Source organism: Recurvomyces mirabilis, assembly GCF_035927965.1.
Source record: "Recurvomyces mirabilis strain CCFEE 5264 chromosome Unknown scaffold_25, whole genome shotgun sequence".
Lineage (NCBI taxonomy): Eukaryota > Fungi > Ascomycota > Dothideomycetes > Mycosphaerellales > Teratosphaeriaceae > Recurvomyces > Recurvomyces mirabilis.
This window is the reverse complement of record NW_027041959.1, coordinates 279,037-294,715: the sequence shown is the minus strand read 5'-3', so window position 1 is coordinate 294,715 and position 15,679 is coordinate 279,037. Positions and strand designations below refer to the sequence as shown.

At 53.6% G+C, this 15,679-nt stretch overlaps 6 protein-coding genes across 6 annotated transcripts; 2 read left to right on the top strand and 4 right to left on the bottom strand.

Moving 5' to 3' along the window:
* Window positions 1-106: 106 nt before the first annotated feature.
* Window positions 107-2,679, top strand: LTS14_008421 (uncharacterized protein; the record flags this gene model as incomplete). Its single annotated transcript, XM_064841109.1, has 2 exons — window positions 107-142; window positions 211-2,679. The coding sequence occupies 2 exons, from the start codon at window positions 107-109 to the stop codon at window positions 2,677-2,679; spliced, it is 2,505 nt and encodes an 834-aa protein (XP_064691369.1).
* Window positions 2,680-4,393: 1,714 nt separating this feature from the next.
* Window positions 4,394-5,211, bottom strand: ras2 (the record flags this gene model as incomplete). The annotated part of the gene is made up of 2 exons (XM_064841108.1): window positions 4,394-5,074; window positions 5,131-5,211. The coding sequence occupies 2 exons, from the start codon at window positions 5,209-5,211 to the stop codon at window positions 4,394-4,396; spliced, it is 762 nt and encodes a 253-aa protein (XP_064691368.1).
* A 3,036-nt stretch (window positions 5,212-8,247) lies between these two features.
* LTS14_008419 (uncharacterized protein) lies at window positions 8,248-10,349 on the bottom strand (the record flags this gene model as incomplete). The annotated part of the gene is made up of 7 exons (XM_064841107.1): window positions 8,248-8,780; window positions 8,829-8,839; window positions 8,900-9,346; window positions 9,395-9,698; window positions 9,779-9,855; window positions 9,908-9,993; window positions 10,053-10,349. 7 exons carry the CDS (start codon window positions 10,347-10,349, stop codon window positions 8,248-8,250), a joined length of 1,755 nt encoding a protein of 584 aa, XP_064691367.1.
* Window positions 10,350-11,211: 862 nt separating this feature from the next.
* On the bottom strand, window positions 11,212-12,215 carry LTS14_008418 (uncharacterized protein; the record flags this gene model as incomplete). The annotated part of the gene is made up of 4 exons (XM_064841106.1): window positions 11,212-11,400; window positions 11,455-11,910; window positions 11,966-11,995; window positions 12,048-12,215. 4 exons carry the CDS (start codon window positions 12,213-12,215, stop codon window positions 11,212-11,214), a joined length of 843 nt encoding a protein of 280 aa, XP_064691366.1.
* An 872-nt stretch (window positions 12,216-13,087) lies between these two features.
* Window positions 13,088-13,515, bottom strand: HHF1 (Histone H4; the record flags this gene model as incomplete). The annotated part of the gene is made up of 3 exons (XM_064841105.1): window positions 13,088-13,251; window positions 13,309-13,446; window positions 13,506-13,515. The coding sequence occupies 3 exons, from the start codon at window positions 13,513-13,515 to the stop codon at window positions 13,088-13,090; spliced, it is 312 nt and encodes a 103-aa protein (XP_064691365.1).
* A 629-nt stretch (window positions 13,516-14,144) lies between these two features.
* LTS14_008416 (uncharacterized protein) lies at window positions 14,145-15,504 on the top strand (the record flags this gene model as incomplete). Its single annotated transcript, XM_064841104.1, has 3 exons — window positions 14,145-14,181; window positions 14,232-14,586; window positions 14,775-15,504. 3 exons carry the CDS (start codon window positions 14,145-14,147, stop codon window positions 15,502-15,504), a joined length of 1,122 nt encoding a protein of 373 aa, XP_064691364.1.
* Window positions 15,505-15,679: the final 175 nt, after the last annotated feature.

The following is a 15,679-nucleotide window of genomic DNA, read 5'->3' as shown; positions in this document are numbered from 1 at the left end:
GTTCGTTTGCATTTGAAGACAGTCGCGTCTGTCGCGCATCTTCACCATCACCTCGACTATCCTCACCTCCGCCCCCCCACAACCACCCATCTACCATCCCCCCACCATGCAGAACCCGAGCCAGGGCGTCGCGCCCCAGCTGGTACACATCCCCCCTCCCCCACCACCACCACCACCACCATACACCCTATGCTAATAACCCCCTCCCAGCAACCCCATGTCCACCTCATCTCCAACCACCGCTTCCCCCACATCGCCGCCCTCGACCTCGACCATGCCCTCAAATACCTCCTCGATGCCCCGACAATCGTCAAATCCATCGCCCCCATGTCCTGGACCTACATCCAAGCCCCCCAGGACGGCACGATCTGGCTCGAATGGCTTCCACCAAATAAAGGCAGTGATCAGTTCCCCTCCGATGGCTACGTCTGGGGCGATCACGAAACCACATACCGCCACGACATTCATGGTTATACCATTGAGAGGATGAAACATACCATCGGCCATCGCATGCAATATGATCAGATGGCTTCACATGCCAGAACGAGGTATCATTTGATTGCTAAGAATCCTTCGGTCAATGCTGCGCCACCGGATCCAGCGTTGTGGATTGTACATTATCATCAGGCGGAGCAGAATCGCATTTTGCCGAGTAGTCAGGTCCCTTTTACACCGCAAATGCAAAAAGTGATGCAGGAGCGGCAATGGCTGGAGAACCAGGGCAAGCTGGAGAGGAAGGACTTCATGCTGCACGATCGCCCGAGCTGGCCGATGATCAATGTCCCTTCCGGCGCGACGATGCAGAGACAAATGGCTCAGCCAGGTTTCTACGGTGCCGGTGTGCAGCAGAATCGCTACCCGCAGTATTATCCTCAGCAAGCCGGTGCCATGTCCGCTCAACCTGCAGCGAAGCGTCAACGACCCAATCCACCGGTACCCGGTGCGAGTGGCGAGGTGGCAATGGCGCACGATATGACGATTGAAGATGAAGAGAACACTACCGGCGGCGACTTCTTCGACCACATCACGCCGCGGGAGATAAGCATGACGAGGTATATGCAACACCACCGCTGGATGGAAGAAGTCTTCTCCTCCCCCTACGCCAGTTCCCAAATCGTCCCCGCTGATCTCGGGATGGGTCTCATGGGCGAGCTGAAGGGTCTCACAGACGGGATCCTTGCGCCACCGAAGTTGGATCTGATCGACTCGGATCTACCGCCTAAGCCAAAGGAAGCAGCGCCCTTTACGAACCTGAGCAAAGACCAGCTGGCGGAGTTCGACAAACGCGTAGCGAAGCATTTGGAGGAAGGTCAGGCGGAGATCGAGAGGATGAAGGCGGAGCATGCGGAGAAAATGCAGGAGTGGAAAAAGAGTAAGACTCTTATGCAGGCGGAGAAGAGGCTGAGGTATGCTACGTGGGAGGGGCATGAGAATGCAACGTCTGGTTTTCGGCTGGAGGAGAATGGTGGGGTTGCTGTTGAAGGTGCTGCGGAGAAGGAGACGGTGGAGGATATCGTGAGGGAGGTCGAGGAGGTGCTGGGGGTAAAGATTGCTGCGAGGAAGCAGGTGGCGGAAATGGTGGAGAAGGGTGGGTTGGAGAGGGAGGAGGAGGTCGTGCTGTCGGAGGAGCGGATGGAGGTGCAGGGTAGTATGGAGGAACAGCAGAAGGGATTTATGGAGGATGCGAAGGCCTTGCAGCAGCAGTCTAGGGTTGGGAGAGGGGAGATCTTTCACGGTGAGGCACCACAGATGCAGCAGCAGCAGCTATCGGGTATGCAGCAACCGCAGTACCCCAGCATGCAGGCACAACAAGTCCAGCAGCAGCAGCAGTCTGATCTCCAAGCTCAAATGGCCGGGACTCCCACCGACAACCAAGCAAGCGGCATGGACAGCACCAACTTCGCCGACACCTCCCTACTCGACGACATGGAAATGTCCAACACCATCGACTTCGGCGACGACCCGGACAACGAAAACGAAAACGAAAACGAAACCACACCCTTCAACTCCAGGACTACCGCCACTGGCAGCACCAGCCATCAAAACCCAGAAACGATCAAAGGCTCCACGCTCCCCTCCGCCACCGCACCAGACCGAACAGGCGGCCTCCAGCCCTCCACTACCAGCGCGCCAGCGGGTCCCACGACAGCCACGGCAGACGAACAAAACAGGGGTCTCGCGCCTGGTTTTCATCCTAGTGGTGGGGGAAGTTTGGGCGCTGCTATGGCCGCTACTGCTACTGTGCCTAATGCTTCGGCCATGGCTGTAGCAGGTGGGACTACGACTTCTGATTTTGACGGGTCTGGGATGCTTGGTGCGGAGGGCACTGAGGGGATGGGAGAGGATAGTCAGTTCGAGGATAATATGTTCGGGGACTTGACGAATGATGAGGAGGATGAGGACGGCGGCCAAGGTGGTGCTGCGGATTTGGGCGGAGATGCGGGCGCGGATTTTGATTTTGGTGGCGTGGGTGGTGATGGAGAGGGGGAGGGTGATGGGGATGTGGGGGCTGAGGGGTTGGGGGATCTGATGGACGATAGTGCGTTTGGGGAGGCGACGTTCGGGATGGATGAAGATGGTGGGGAGGAGGCGGATGAGGGAACTGGAGGAGCGGCGGGCTTGATGGGGAATCTGGGCGCTGGGGCCGACGAGGAGGCTGCTGCCGAGCGGGAGGACTAGGAGGTCCTATTCGGTGATGGGTCAGGGAATTCGTATTAGCGCCTTCTGGCAGTTTGTTGAGTGTTCTCGGTTGGGATGGGTCTTGGCTTCTAGTCTTGGTATGATATTCACTTCTCGCCATCGTGCTCGTTAGCCGTGATCTACACACCTCTCTGATTTCCGGCCGATCAGGTGTCGTTGGTCATTAGGGTTAGGGTTTGGGTAAGGACAGAGACATGTCTGTTATGACCGACGACCATGAGGTGGGGACTTCTCATTTTCAATGCACACAGCCCGTATGGTTCGGAGAATAGCCGAGCTATGTTTGCTGACAATGGCCGTTATGCTGTCTCGTTCTGCCTGGTTTCATGTCTGGACGTCTATTTGGTGCTTTTTGGCGGCTGGTGGAGGTACCGTGTATCTTAAGCGACGGATACCCGCAGGTGGATGGTATGAGCACATCTTCAAGCACCCAGGAACATCTTGGTAAGACAGAGAAGTTGGAGTGAACGCACTGTGTTGTCATGTTCAGATGTAATTCTGTATATCAAGGTACATCATCATCAAATCACTGGCACACAGCCACCACTGCTTTGTGCCGTAGCCGGTTGCTCGCTCTCCGCCACGACGTCCTTCGCCGTTAGCTATGAATAAAGTTTTCAGCAGTCCTCTCAAGATCAGCTGCTGCGATCATTCTCCGTTGTCATGCTTTGGGCAATATGTCAAGCAAAGACCACTGGCAATACATCGCAAGGGCTTGCACAATCCAAGCTCTGTTTCGTGGCAACTTCGCGGCCTCCAGACGGCGACTCACCAGGCTCCCTACAGCTCAGTAGCACCGCTGCCATGTGTCTCCACGCAGATGAGGTCTCACATCACTTCCATCATAGTACCGCTATTGTGGCACAGTGGCTGCGCCCTCGACGCCACCAGGATCCTCCATGGTGCGAGCTCGAGGCACGGCGCAGCGTGCTGTCAGAACGAGGCCTTGGGTTGCCAGAAACGGGGAGTAAAGATCATACTGTAGCCTGACTCGCGACCCTTCAACGTCGACGCATTCTCGTCCGGCCATCCGTATCCTAGCCTGCGGGGGTTGACTTTGTGCAAAGTACTCAAATCTCATACCAACACGAGCTCGTCTCATCGCCAGTCGTTCATCGTTCAAACACGAATCCGCTCAAGAACGTCAGAGGCTCCAGCGTATAAATCTCCCGGCTAAATGCAACGAAACCCAGTCGATCCGGGGTTCGAAAGAAAATGCACCCGGCTCCTCCACCTCCACAATTTCGCGCAGCTGTCACAGACCAGGTGACTGTGCCTTTTCGGAAGCCAAGTTCCTCGCGAGCCCCAGATATCCACTGGACTGGCACAGTGGTGCGGTTTTATTGTGACGACCATATGGCTTTGCGCTTCGAACCGTGCGAGCTGGCGTATTCATCCGCCTCCGCAAGTTTCGCGCAACCAGTAGATGTGGTGGGACGCACATTGCTCATTCGGATGTATTTCGCTTCGGTACGTGGCTCCGGCGCGCAGGCCAATATCGGTCTGGAGAGATGCTGCCGGCGCTCCGTACCGATGCGATGTGGTGTGCAAAAGTGACCATATAGAACACTTTGCGCACACGATCACCGAGGTCTAGATGATCAGACGTAGCCGAATCCAGCGGTGCCTCCGCCAACCTCTAGAGAGGCGAAGGAATCTTCCTATTAGATTGTGGGAAGTCATTCAGCCATGATCATAATATCACACACTTCGAGCCACCACCACCACGTCGCTTTTTCTTACCGTTGCCGTTTCTGCCCTCGGAACGATAGTATCGGTCGTCTCTGTCTCGGTCGTAGCCTCCGCCGTGTTGCCGTGAGGAGTGGTTGTTGGTCGCATTGTTCTTACTAGCATCGCGTGGTGCATTCGCTCGTTGGCTTCGTAGTCGTCGTACCACGTCGTAGAAGGCCTTCTCTACGTTGACGCAGTTTTTGGCGGAGGCTTCGACAAAATCGCAGTTTAGTTGTTTGGCCAGAGCACTGCCTTCTTGGGTTGAGACTTCTCGCTCTGTCACTCTGTCGCATTTGTTGCCCACTAGCATCACTGGCGCTGGCCCGAACGTGGAGCTGCCCATGGTCTGCGAGAGTGGTGAGCCAGGGTATGTGGGAGAGCCGGCTGCTGCTGAGTCCTTTACCCGTTGTATTTGGTGGTAGAACTTTTGTATGCGGGTGAATGATGATCGTGAGGAGATGGAGTAGACCAGAACGAAGCCTTCGCCATCCCGTATCCATTGATCTCTCAGCGCTGTGTACTCTTCTTGCCCAGCAGTATCTAGTACTTCCAGCATGCATGATTGGCCATCAATCTGAACTTGCTTGCGGTAAGAATCTTCGATGGTCGGATCGTACGTTTCGACGAAGTGGTTCAAGCATAGCTGTGGTTCATCGTGTTAGCAAAGCTCACCATACGAATCACAAGGACGAAGCTTACTTGTATCGTCAGAGCCGTCTTGCCAACACCACCATCTCCGAGCACCACCAGCTTGTACAGTGTCATCTTGCCGTGAGACATGATTGCAACAGCGTCGCTACTAGCGCAGGAATTTGGGGACCAGAAGATGCGTTCGCAGCAGCAGCACTCCAATTGTGCTTCACAGCAAGTTTAGGGCACCTTTCGCTGGGGCCAAGACCAACAATGTGCGTGATGCAGTCAAGCACACGCACAACAGTCACGCAGCCTGAACCAGTGCCTCTGCCGTCGGCTATAGGATGCTGTGTATCTCGGGTGGCCACTGGTTGCTGCGATCCGAATGGTAGACCAGGCTGGCTAAATCCGGAAAGCAGGCCAATTGGGCAGCGAAGAATTTGTGAGACGAGTCGAGCAGAGCTGTTCCTTGGTGGAGGTACTCTGTGACTTGGAGCAATATAACGGCTTCTGGCACAGCCGTGTCGATGATCGTTGAAAGTCAGGTAGGAAACAAGCAGGTAATACCGCCGAGACGCCTTTCTCCAGGAAGCAAGAAATGGTAGCGGTCCTGGCTGGCTTCCTTTTCACCACAAGTCAGAGGTCGGACTAACAGAGCCCACGAATTCGCTCCGGGGAAGAGATCGGCAGTCGGCTCCAAAGGCAGCGTACCGAGCCAGTCAAGGCACAGGAGAGCTGGGGATTTTCAATGTGGACGTTCGTGGATCGCAATAGTCGCCAATAAATGCCTGCGCAATGATGTTCCTGTCGGCCCAATGCGAGGTGGGAGGAGCCAGCTTCTTTTCCACAGCTGCAGTGCCCGACTTTGGAACGGACCATGGACCACGAGGCCCTCTTCTGCCCAGCCCTCAAGCACGTGGAAAATGATCCCTGTGGCGGCCACGGTGCGTAGATTCGTTCGATTACACCAGAGCGAATCTGGCAGCTCTGGAGGGAGAAAGGTTCACTTGTGGCACTTGCCTTTGGATCGTTTGGTGGGAGCGGGAGCTTGGCCTGCGAAAATGGTACGGGAGGATGGGGCCAAAGAGCTCGTGTAGCACTTCGCTTGTGCGGTAGCGACTTGACAAATTTTGACACGACCGGGACGCTTATCGAACAGACTTTGGCGAGAGTGGGGAGAGACTATGGGTTCGAAAAGCAAGCGTTATGAACATCCACCTCCTGCGCCACGCACATGATTCCTTCACTTCTAGTGTACTGTTCCGCAAGCCTTAAAATCGGCTTGCGGGTACGGTGGGTGGAGGACTCTGCTTCATGTATGGACGCGGCATTGGATGCCTTGGACGACAGTGGCTTGAGAGGCTACCCTGCTCTCCGCACCACAAGCGAGACACAACCTGCAGCCCGCTACCGGCAACCAGAAAGCCATCCAGCCAGACAGAGCTTGGTGAGAGCTTTCGTTAGTGTTTGTTATTGCCTGCACGTCCTGCATACTCGTTCATTATTATTTGCTGGCTCGATGTAGGTCTTGCCCCGTAGACTAACTCCGAGGATGAGAGGTCGACGGGCAATCGTTTGTACAAGAATGCTGGCAAACGGCTTGCTCGTCTGCTAAGGGGCTGCCAACCGACATTCAATGGAAACAACGCCCTGTGTTGTAGATCGTGCTTATTAAGGTCCATGGGTGCAATGGTCGTGAATCGTAAAAACCTGCCGGACGATTGAGGTTGCTGCTAGCTGATCGGCCCGTGTGGCCCCCCGGTATCACGCCAAAAGCTGTTGAGGGCTAGGCATGAACTGCTGCAAGCTTCGATATCATTAATTACCGTCCTCTGACGAGAAAGACTATGCAGCTGCTTTGGATTGCCAGACTACACCTACATCATCGACAGAACCTACTTGAACAAATCTTGTTGAGCATGGTGGCTGTGCATTCAGCCAACCTATTCAGTAGGACTCGTGTCTTCAGTACCCGCATCACTATATCGGATAGTTTGCCAAGGGGATAAGCAGTAGCCATCATACTTGGCTTGTATTATGATTGCCTTCAGCATACGGACTTACGTACTGCGCAGACGTCTTCATTCTGCTGCCAAATTCGCAGCCAATTAGGCACGAACGTGTCTGCGTACCGTGGGATGGTAGATTGGAAGACGTGGAGGTTATCTGTGTTCTGAATTGTCAAGCGTTTCTTTCGGCGCACTGTCCAAGATAGAGTCCTCTGGGCTTTTGGATGGCGTCGTTACTCGACAATCCTACTGCGCGGCGATGTTGCATCGCAGCAGAATGTTCACGCGGAGGCTGCCGTCTAGGCGGTGCTGTACGTGTCAAGCGTGGGTTGAGCATGAGGCATGACGCCTTCGACAACGAGCGAGATATCGAAGAGACTTAGCCCTCGAGCATCGGAAGAAGTCGCCGTATGTCTTGATAGCAGATTATTTGCGAGACCGATTGAGCAACCGCGAACGGAACGCTCCACGCGAGACGCGATGCTGTAAACTTCGGCGACTAACAACCTCAACACTGGACAGGCGAGACTTGCGTGCGCTAGATTACTGTGCAAGGGTACAGCATGTCACCTCCGCATCGTAGCAAGGTCAGGTGACAATCGGAAGTAAGACCGGCAAAAAGTGGAGTGAGACAATCGGAGGAAAGAGGTCATGGCCAGGGCCTACATCGTGCCTTCTTCTGTGTGATCTTAGAAGCGTTCGGATAACATGCGTCGCTGTGAGCATTCCTACATCCAGAAGCCACCGCCGCATCCTCGTCGATGTGAGGCTCTCGGCCATTCATTTGTCATTTGTTCGGCCCAAAGCTTGTTCAGCTTTTGGCTGGATCTAATCGACAATTGTGGGAAATGTTTTCCGAAGCATCGTCGGGAGGAGGTAAAGTACACGGGACGAAACCATCGACACATTGTGATGTACACAGGCAGGAGACTATGGGTGTGTGCCGGTGGCGGCAAGATCTAAAGGTAGCAATGGCTTGGTATGATGATCACGACTAGTGAGTTTTCCGATTCGGAAACGCTCGTGGCTGTGAATGGACTCGACCGCATAGCTCTCTGGAGAACCTTAAAGATACCACTCACTGGTTGAGGATACAGTGTAGCCAAATCTACAGTAGGAGAGGGCAACAGGCAGTGGATGTGACCGTCCTACTCCTCCTCCACTGCAAGCATTTTCAACCTTTCGTAATCGCAGCTTTGTCTGCCTTCTTATCTTCCTTCTGCTTCCTCGCCATGTCTTCTTTCTGCTTCCTTGCTTGCCTCCAAGCCATACCATATTTCATTGTCGCCAGCGGACCCGCACAAGTAGCGAGGAAGATCAGCGCAAGTGTAGTGTAAGCCCAGCCATTTCCCATTGCTTTGCTCATCGGTCCTATAGCCGCGGTCGCAACTGCCCCAAGCAAGCACCTGGTGACGTTGTTCGCGGCTGTAGCTGTGGCCGGTTGTCCAGGGTAGATGTCGATGATTAGAACGTTGAGTGTTTGAGATGCAGCGATGAGGCTGTAGCCAAGGATGAAGAGCATAACTATCGGGCCAGCCAGGGATACCTTGTGGTCCATCATCCAGCCATAACCTATGATCGAGCCGACGCCCAGTAGAAACATCGGAAGTGCGATCTGCAACCTAGCAGCCTCGATCGGGAATGTCGAGAGGTCCGTTTGTCGATTCTTCACAACAGGGAAGTTCAGACGTTTTGCGTGCCGACGATCTGGTAGCTAATGTCAGCATCACGTCCCTGCCTCATCAATAAAATTGCGCTCACAGTTCCTATTGTGTGATGGTTAGTCAGCTCTTCTTCACTCTGTTGACACTCGGTTGATTGCTTACCAATCGATCAGCTTCCCAGTTGTAAAGACGGATACCACACCCCCAACGCCTATCGGTAGGAACATCAACGAGACGTATAAGTCATCGAAACCGTATAGATCCCTAAACGCTACAGAGGCACCTGTAGAGATGGCGTAAAAGCATGACACGGCTAATCCTGTGGCGATCAGAATGAGCGCACTCTCCAGATCCGCAAGAACCAGGAGTGTGCCAAGAGGATTTGGAAAGATGAGCTTGAAGTTCTTGCGAAGCTCTGCCTTTTTCTCTTCGTCCACGACATGACCGTCTTGGGCTCGTTCCTTGTGCCGAAGTGTGTCTGTGATGTTCACGCAAGTCCACGGAGGAGGCACAGAGCCGTCACCAACGAGCTTCCGGCACGTCTCTGGTAGGAAGAGAGCTAACACCACGAAGAAGGCGCACGAGAGTATCAGAAGGAACCAGAAGATCCTGGGATGCTGTCAGAGGTTGTACGACAGTGCTTTCGACGACACTCACCAGTGCCACCCGCAGTACTGACTGATCACGCCACCGATGATGGGTGACACAGTCGGGCCCAACAAGGTTCCGACGGAAGCGTAGGCGACGTATTTGCCACGTTCGGATGATGTAGCTAGGTCACCAACAAGCCCTTGGGCCAAGGCCACTGTACCGCTACTGCCGGCAGATTGCAGCATACGTAGGACCAGTAGTGCCACATAGCTATTCTGTAAGGCCAATGCCAGGTTGGCTATGATGTAGATTACAAAGCAGATGAAGTAGGCTGGTCGACGACCGGCTTTGTCGGAGAATCCAGCAATCACTAAACGTTTGACGATGAACACATTAGCTTGAGCTTATCGTGGGCATGGTTTGAGACGTATTGGGTGTAGGAATGTCGACGGAGCGATTCGATCCCAATCAGATGAGTCGTGCCACGAGTCTCTGACAGGATTGAGGGGAAGCCGAGATCCGACTTACTATCCCTTTGTTAGCATGGCAGTGGGTGGATGCGTTTCGGAGGTCACTTACCTCATTGGTGCCAGGCCTTGGACGATGAGGTATGTTGTCACGGTCAGGTTGACCTTCGAGCTCGTAACGTGCAAGCTCGCGGCGATCTATCTGAGCCGTCAGATCTGAATCGTTGTCTTTTAGGACCGCACAGATTTTTACTCACGGAATTCAGAGCAGGATAATAGATGGATCCAGTCATAGGACTTAGCCAGGCTGTGAGGGAACCAATCACCATGATCGCCCGCTTCTGGTTGGTCGTGAACACTGAGTAGTCCTCTTCTGCTAGGACGCCCTTGTGTTGGTCGACGATGTTGACCTGCATCTCCGTATCACTGGCACCTTTGGCCTCCTTGTTGGGTAGTACATCGGGCTTGGTGCCTTCACTCGTTGATTCTGCTGCCGACAGGCATCCCACGTCTGCGGGATGTGCATCTTTGCTTTCACTGTCCTCTTGGACCATATCGTGAGTGGGGCGGTTATGCTGCGTCTACAGTGCTGGGGTCTAGCTCTGTGGCTTGCTAAGGCTTTCGATATAGTATTGCACGTCAATTCAGCAAGCGGCAAAGGTTATGTGAACGAGATCGCAGGAAAGGAGACGTGATGAACGGGAAATTGGCCAACTCTGCTGCTCTTCGCTCGCACGAAGCGCTTTGATGCTATGCGGCGTTACTATCGCAAGTCCATCTGAGTAGCCCGACAGCGCTGCCTCTCGTGGGCCGATGGAGCGATGTTGTGATGCGGAATGTCGGTGCAGGAGTTAAGACTTATATTCGAGCATCTTCTGAGGCTGCTCGCCGAGATCGGAGAGGTTTGTCTAGCTGTGTTTGATTGGCTGCAATTGCAGGACGAATTAGGGTTAGGGTTTGGGTAAGGTCTGGCGTCGACGACGACAAGCCATAAGGCGGCAGTACTACGATGCGTGAGTCGATATACTGGCACTCTAGGACTATTAGCCTATACTGTGGTGTTCTGTATGCATCTTAATGGCACGTAGCTTTGTACAGACGAGATATGGTGGTCTGCATTCGTTTCCCGCAAGCCACTCCTTACAAGAATCAGAGCTTGTACCAGGTCGAGACATCTTCGTGGCAACAATTGGGTTTCATGATCGCGGTGATGCTGGGATGGGAAACCAAGCCACCCGTAACCACACAGAAGAACAGAGGGCCATGAGGACCTGCTACAGTACATAAGGTTTGATCAATATATGGTGAACGCCGAGCGTTGGTCATATCGTCAACTCACGAGAGAAGTGCACTACGATCACAGCACGCCTAGCAGCTTCAACCACGTACGGCAGGGAGGTAGAACTGTCCATGGAGCTACTGCCTAATTATATGTGACAACTTTGCTGCCGCCGCCACAAAGCCATCCTCGTCCTCCTTGATCCACACATCCACGAAACCTGCATCCCGCAGCTCTGGGTGCCGCTCTTCTTGCGGCCGCTCCAAGTACACGGTACCAAAGCCGTTCGACTTCGCAGCCTTGAGATCGTCCAGATGTGCCGCAACCTGAGCCTGTCAGTCAGACATCACCCGACACCGTGCTCGTGAGAGAATGCTTACCATAACGCACTCCTCCGGCTTGAGACCCAGCTTCTCTGCGGCTCCGAGATACACCTTTGGACTAGGCTTGTAAGATTTGAACATCTCAGAGGAGAAGATGTGCGTAAATTGCATATTGCCATGCTTACACATGTCGTTGAGGAGTGTCAAGTTGCCGTTGCTCAGAGTGACAGTAGAGAACATCTTGTTGAGATCTGATATGCCCTGACAGGTGTCTGGCCACGGTGCTAGACGATGCCAGACCATACTCATATCCTGTATCTGTGCTTCGTCCCATAGCGAACCATCATGCACGAGCTTAGCAGGTGTGTTGTCCTCGCGTGGAAAGAGAAGTCCTCGGTTGGTCAGGATGTTACGAAGAGACTCCAAATGATGCTCGTCGACAGTCTTGTATGGTTCAGTCGGGTTGGGATTATTGGCTACTTCTCGGGTGAACTTCAGGTAGCCATTGCGCCACTCCTCATCGTTCCGTGAGTCATTGCGTACTCATCATGATAGTTTACCGACCAACCTGTGCTAGATCACCCCATTGTTTGTATGTCTAGTGCAGGATATCAGCACGAGGTCAAGAGGTACGACCAAGATCCAGTCACCATATCGGAGGCACCCATCCGGATACGGCTTGCTATGGATGAAGATGGCGAGTCGAGAGCTTCTCGTGCCTTTGCCCATAGTTCGTCTGTAACCGATTTACGCCAGTCTACACAAGTGCCGAACACATCGAAGAAGAGTGCTTTCCAGGGTGGAGTGTTGGACGTCATAGTTCTTTTTCGTATTAGAGATATCTCTAGGGAACTGAACAAGTATACGACCGAGCAAGCTGATTAGCCACCTCAGCCCAAGGTGATCAGTGGCTGTATCCATGATGCTGCCTTACGAGTTTCGTGGTGCCCGCTGTCGGAGACGAAGCTCTCGGTATGCCGAAGCTATGAGCAATAATTCCTGCCACATAGTTGAAGGGCACGTGGTAGTATTCTGACTGCTTCACGCGCACGATGGTTTGCCTGCGGCCTTTGTTCAGATCATGGAGGACCCAAGGCTATGGAGAGAAGTTTCGAGCGTGGTCTTGGTGGCACAGCGGTATACTCATGAGTGTCAGACCTCCTGCCAGAATATCAGCTGCAGGATACTGCAAGCACAGCTGCATGTACACATACTGTACTTGGTATTCTGAAGAACGACTACCTCATCTTCGAAGTGCAAGATCCACGGGATGGGCCACTACCACGGAAAAGCTTGGCGGTCACCACGCGGTGGCTCTTGCACATACGCGCTTGCTGAAAGTGGCCATGTCAACAAAGAGCGGACGCGTGAGAGAGGGAGCAGATGGCGAAGAGTCACAAGCAGATATGGCGAGGCAGATTTGAGAAGCAAAAGGACATTTGCAGTAGTTTCATTGATGCAGCTCCATAAACTCCATGAGCCGTTATACTACAGCATTCTCAAAACAAAACCGTGGCCGAGAGCAGCCTTGATACCCGCCCATAGCCGTATCGCGCCATCCACCGCTGCCAGCCTTTGCTGATGCCAGCTGCACCATGCTGATGGATATCTTGTTGTTGTGTCGTCAAAGCATACGAAAAAGTTGTTGATGTGAGGGAGAGAAGGTCGAGAAGGCGTGGTGGTGAGATGACTAACCACCGAAACCGTAAAGGGTGCGGCCTTGTCGCTTGAGGGCGTAGACAACGTCGAGGGATGTGACAGTCTTGCGCTTGGCGTGCTCGGTGTAGGTAACGGCGTCGCGGATGACACCCTCAAGGAAGGTCTTGAGTACACCACGGGTCTCCTCGTAGATCACTGCGAAGACGCGTCAGATGCTTGTTGTTTACGCGGTGGGTTGAAGGAAGTTCTTACTGGCTGAGATACGCTTCACACCACCACGACGCGCCAGACGGCGGATGGCGGGCTTTGTGATACCCTGGATGTTGTCGCGTAGGATCTTGCGATGACGCTTGGCGCCGCCTTTGCCCAAGCCTTTGCCACCTTTGCCGCCTATGGTTGTATGTCAGTATGTGAAAAGATGTAGAGTGATGGAGAGGGATGATACTCACGTCCAGTCATGTTGATGAAGTGTGTGGGAGTTGTGTTGGTATTGATGAAGAAGCAGATGCTTGAGTGGTACTGGAGCTTTGGAGTGGTGGAAGATGTAAGTGGGAGAGATAAAGTCGAAAGCGCGGGGCGCGGGCTATGTACATTGCGGTCCGCGTCTGCAATCACTCCAAAAAAACCGCCCACTTGCAACTCAGGATCACAACTTTCAATTCCCAGGATCAAACTAGCCCCGTGCACTTACCTTTGCACAATTCAGCCTACCATTCTTACTCACGCTTGTAGAAGTCATGGGACAGTGTCATCACGTCTGCCATGCGTTTGTTGCTCGTTCATGCTACGCTTGTGAAGCGCCCTTGCTCATTAGGTCATTCGATAGTGGCATAGCTAACGCATTCCGACGCTTTCACAGTGATGAGAATGATTTGCGGATCGGGAATATGTATCTCCTGCAAAAGTAGAGCTGTTTCGTGGTCATGTAGCACGATGTATTATTCAAAGGTAACAATGTATCAGGGATACATATGGCTAGATATACCATGTGAATCGTGGTGGACAGCATGTCATCTTTCTGCAGCACTGCGCCAAGCCCGCTATTGCAGACCAACGACTAGCCCTCCTTCAGCATGCCATCTTCAACGATGTCGGAAGAGACTGAACCTTTCAGACCAGCGAGTGGTATGCCTTGAGCACCTCACCGAGAGGTGAGTCCGCAGACTGGAGAATAGTCCTCCTTTCGCATGCCGTCATCAAGCAATGCCGACCAGAAACAATCTTGCAGACCGCCAGATATTTACTTGGTAGCATCTCACCTACAAGCAAAGTGACGCTCGAAGAAGCCTCCATCATCCCGAGCTCGAAAGACGGCTCGCCTGTGGCAGACCTGGCTGTAGCTAGCACGGACAACCAGATATTGCCACTCAACGCAGCAAGCGAGGCTCCCAGGACACCTAACCTTGAAGCAGACCGGAACTCGCAAGCTGGCCGTCGGACAGTGCTAGCAAAGCAGCCAATCCGCCGCCAGAGTATACCCCAGACTACAACCAGTACGCAAAGCCGGGCGAGGATCTGGATCGGACCAAGGTGTCAGACAAGAAGACGTGAATGAAGTTGCAGACGCTCATCCACTCACGAAAACGAAAGCAGATGACTTGCGATGGTCGTGATGCCAAAGAGGAAGCACGTGTTGCAAGCAAGCAATAGACAGCCGAGGATCTGGAATTTGCGCAGGCCAATCAAGGAAAGATATCGCATGCTGAGATCACCAACAGACTCGGCAAATCTTTAAAGAAAGGCGTCGCTTCACAGCTCAAGCGTGAAGGTCTGACAGTACAGGAAAAGCACTCAGAGCCGTGGACATCCAGTGAGCTGGAGTTCGCGCAGACCATGGAAGGGACGATTACCAGCGCTCAGATCGCAATCAGACTCGGCAAATCACCAGCCAAAGCGGTCGATGTAAAGCTTGACGGTGAGCATGGGCGTGTCGGCCTGACAGAGAAGCCCATGGCTACCAGGAACACTTGGTGCGCTGATGAGCTGGAACAAGCGCTGTCATGGACAGCCACCATGACCTATGCCGAGATCGCAGAGAAGCTGGGCAGACCGAACGTATCTACTGTTCAACGCAGACTGGAACATGAGCTGCCCGACGAGCGCAAGCGACCACGCGCATGGGCCCACTGGCCGACCAAGGGAGATGCAGACCGTCGTCACCAAAAGAGTGCCGCCCGATCGAGCAGACCTCACAAAGCCCCGCTGACGGGCTCGAAGGTCCATGTCAGACCAATGGTGTCTGTTCTTGCTGCGGAGAAAGTCGGCCACTTTCTGCACTCTTGTCAAGCCGACACTATCTCTCGCACATCCAGAGATCTCACAGCACCGGAGGCATCATTGGACGTCCTCCGTCTGGTGGCAAAACTTGCTCTGGCCTCGAACGATGGTCAGACCATGATCACGACGTTCCACATCTCCAAGAGCTTGTCCATGCTTCGGTTCAAGTAGCGAGCATGGACCCCCGGCCAGCTGGAGCAGCGCGGCCTTGAGATCAGGAAAGTCGGTCGAGCTCACGAATGGCTCACTGCCAACTAGAGCAATCTCGAGTTCATCCAATACGGCACGGCCAAAGTGATCGATCTCCACACCTACCGGAAGGAGGCGACGCCTGCTTCACAGACAG